Genomic DNA, 1,305 nt, shown 5'->3' on the forward strand with positions numbered 1-1,305 from the left:
GCGCCCGCGGGGCCCGCCGAGCGCCCCAAGACAGGCGGGGCGACGCCACGGCCACGCCGCCCAGCCCCACGCCGGCGACGGCGCGCTCAGCACCGCAGCCCCTCACCACGGGCTCCACGCGCCTTGACACGTGTACCAGCACCAGCCAGAAAATAAAGGTTCATTCTACTGGGYGCCGGCTCTTCCTCCACCCGCAGCTGCGGCCGTGTCCCCTGGGTGCTGCACACGGGCCCTGCGGCTCCTGGGCACGGGGACAAGCGCAGGGGCCGCGGCAGCGACGCGCAGCAGGTTGCAAGTCCTTGTCTCCCACATGGCCACACGCAGCCGGATGGAGCCGCTGTGCCCCGCCCTGTAAGCGGGCAGCGCCGGGGACCCATGTGCCCCTTCTGGCAGCGCCCAGGACCCTGCCACGGGCAGACCCGCRCCCTGCGCCCGGCCACAAGGACGACATGGAGCGGTGCGGAGGTGCGAGGGCTTTACTGGAGGCAGCGTGGGGCCGGGGCCGCAGCACTCCCACCCGCCGGGACTTGGCGCCATCGGCTCTCAGCACCTGGGGCTTTCTGCTGAGCGCGTCATCCTGTCCCGCGAGTGGGTCCTGCGGCGCGGGAGCCCCCGCCCTGCTGCCTAGAGGTCGGGGTGCTGCCCGTCGGCACGCGCGGCGGGCGCCAGGCGGAACTCCTCGGGCACGGGCGCCTCGGGCGTCTCCTTGCGGTAGAAGCCCAGCTCCTGCAGCAGCCGGTTGATGTCCTCCCGCGTCATGTCGCTCAGGGGGATTCTCTGCGGCAGGGGGAGGGCGGCGCGAGTGGGCCAAGCTGTGGGAGCCACAGGAGCCGTGGGCAGCGCTGCCCCTGCCCTCACCTGCAGCTCCTGGTACCTGTCGCTGAGCAGCACGAGCTCGGGCTCGGCGCCGGGCAGGTGCTTCATCTCCAGGTTGTGGCTGGCCGGCGCTAAGGAGGCGGCAGAGCCGGGAATCCCGCCCCATCCCACCCAGTCCCACCCAGTCCCGCAGCCACCAGCGCAGGATACTACAGTGGGATGTCCTGGGTGACGAASGCCTTCACCTGCCGGGACACGGGGCCGCTCAGCTGGGGGGTCCAGGGCAGGGCGACCCCCGTGTCCCCTGCACCCCCTCTATGGGGCAGCTCCCTCCCTGTAATCCTTCCATTGGGCAATGGGGCACCCCCCCCGCACCTCCTACATGGGGCAGCTCCCCCTCCCGCACCCTCCTCCTCAGGACACAGCCCCTCTCCTCAGCACCCACCTCCCTGAAGGGACTGGACCCACCTCCAGCACCCACCTCCCCGG

At 72.0% G+C, this 1,305-nt stretch overlaps 1 protein-coding gene across 1 annotated transcript in view; it reads right to left on the reverse strand.

The window, feature by feature from the left end:
* Positions 1-483: 483 nt before the first annotated feature.
* SELENOM (selenoprotein M) overlaps positions 484-1,305 on the reverse strand; it is a 5,829-nt gene continuing 5,007 nt past the window's right edge. The window contains exons 2-4 of the mRNA XM_026042903.1: positions 1,027-1,085; positions 859-937; positions 484-777 (exon numbers count right to left, since the gene is read on the reverse strand). Coding sequence (XP_025898688.1) covers positions 625-777; positions 859-937; positions 1,027-1,085 — 291 coding nt within the window. The 3' untranslated portion in view covers positions 484-624. The remainder of the gene's footprint in view (positions 778-858; positions 938-1,026; positions 1,086-1,305) is intronic.

This window comes from Nothoprocta perdicaria, unplaced genomic scaffold, assembly GCF_003342845.1.
Source record: "Nothoprocta perdicaria isolate Ctin4 unplaced genomic scaffold, notPer1 scaffold_317, whole genome shotgun sequence".
NCBI classification, from domain to species: Eukaryota; Metazoa; Chordata; class Aves; order Tinamiformes; family Tinamidae; genus Nothoprocta; species Nothoprocta perdicaria.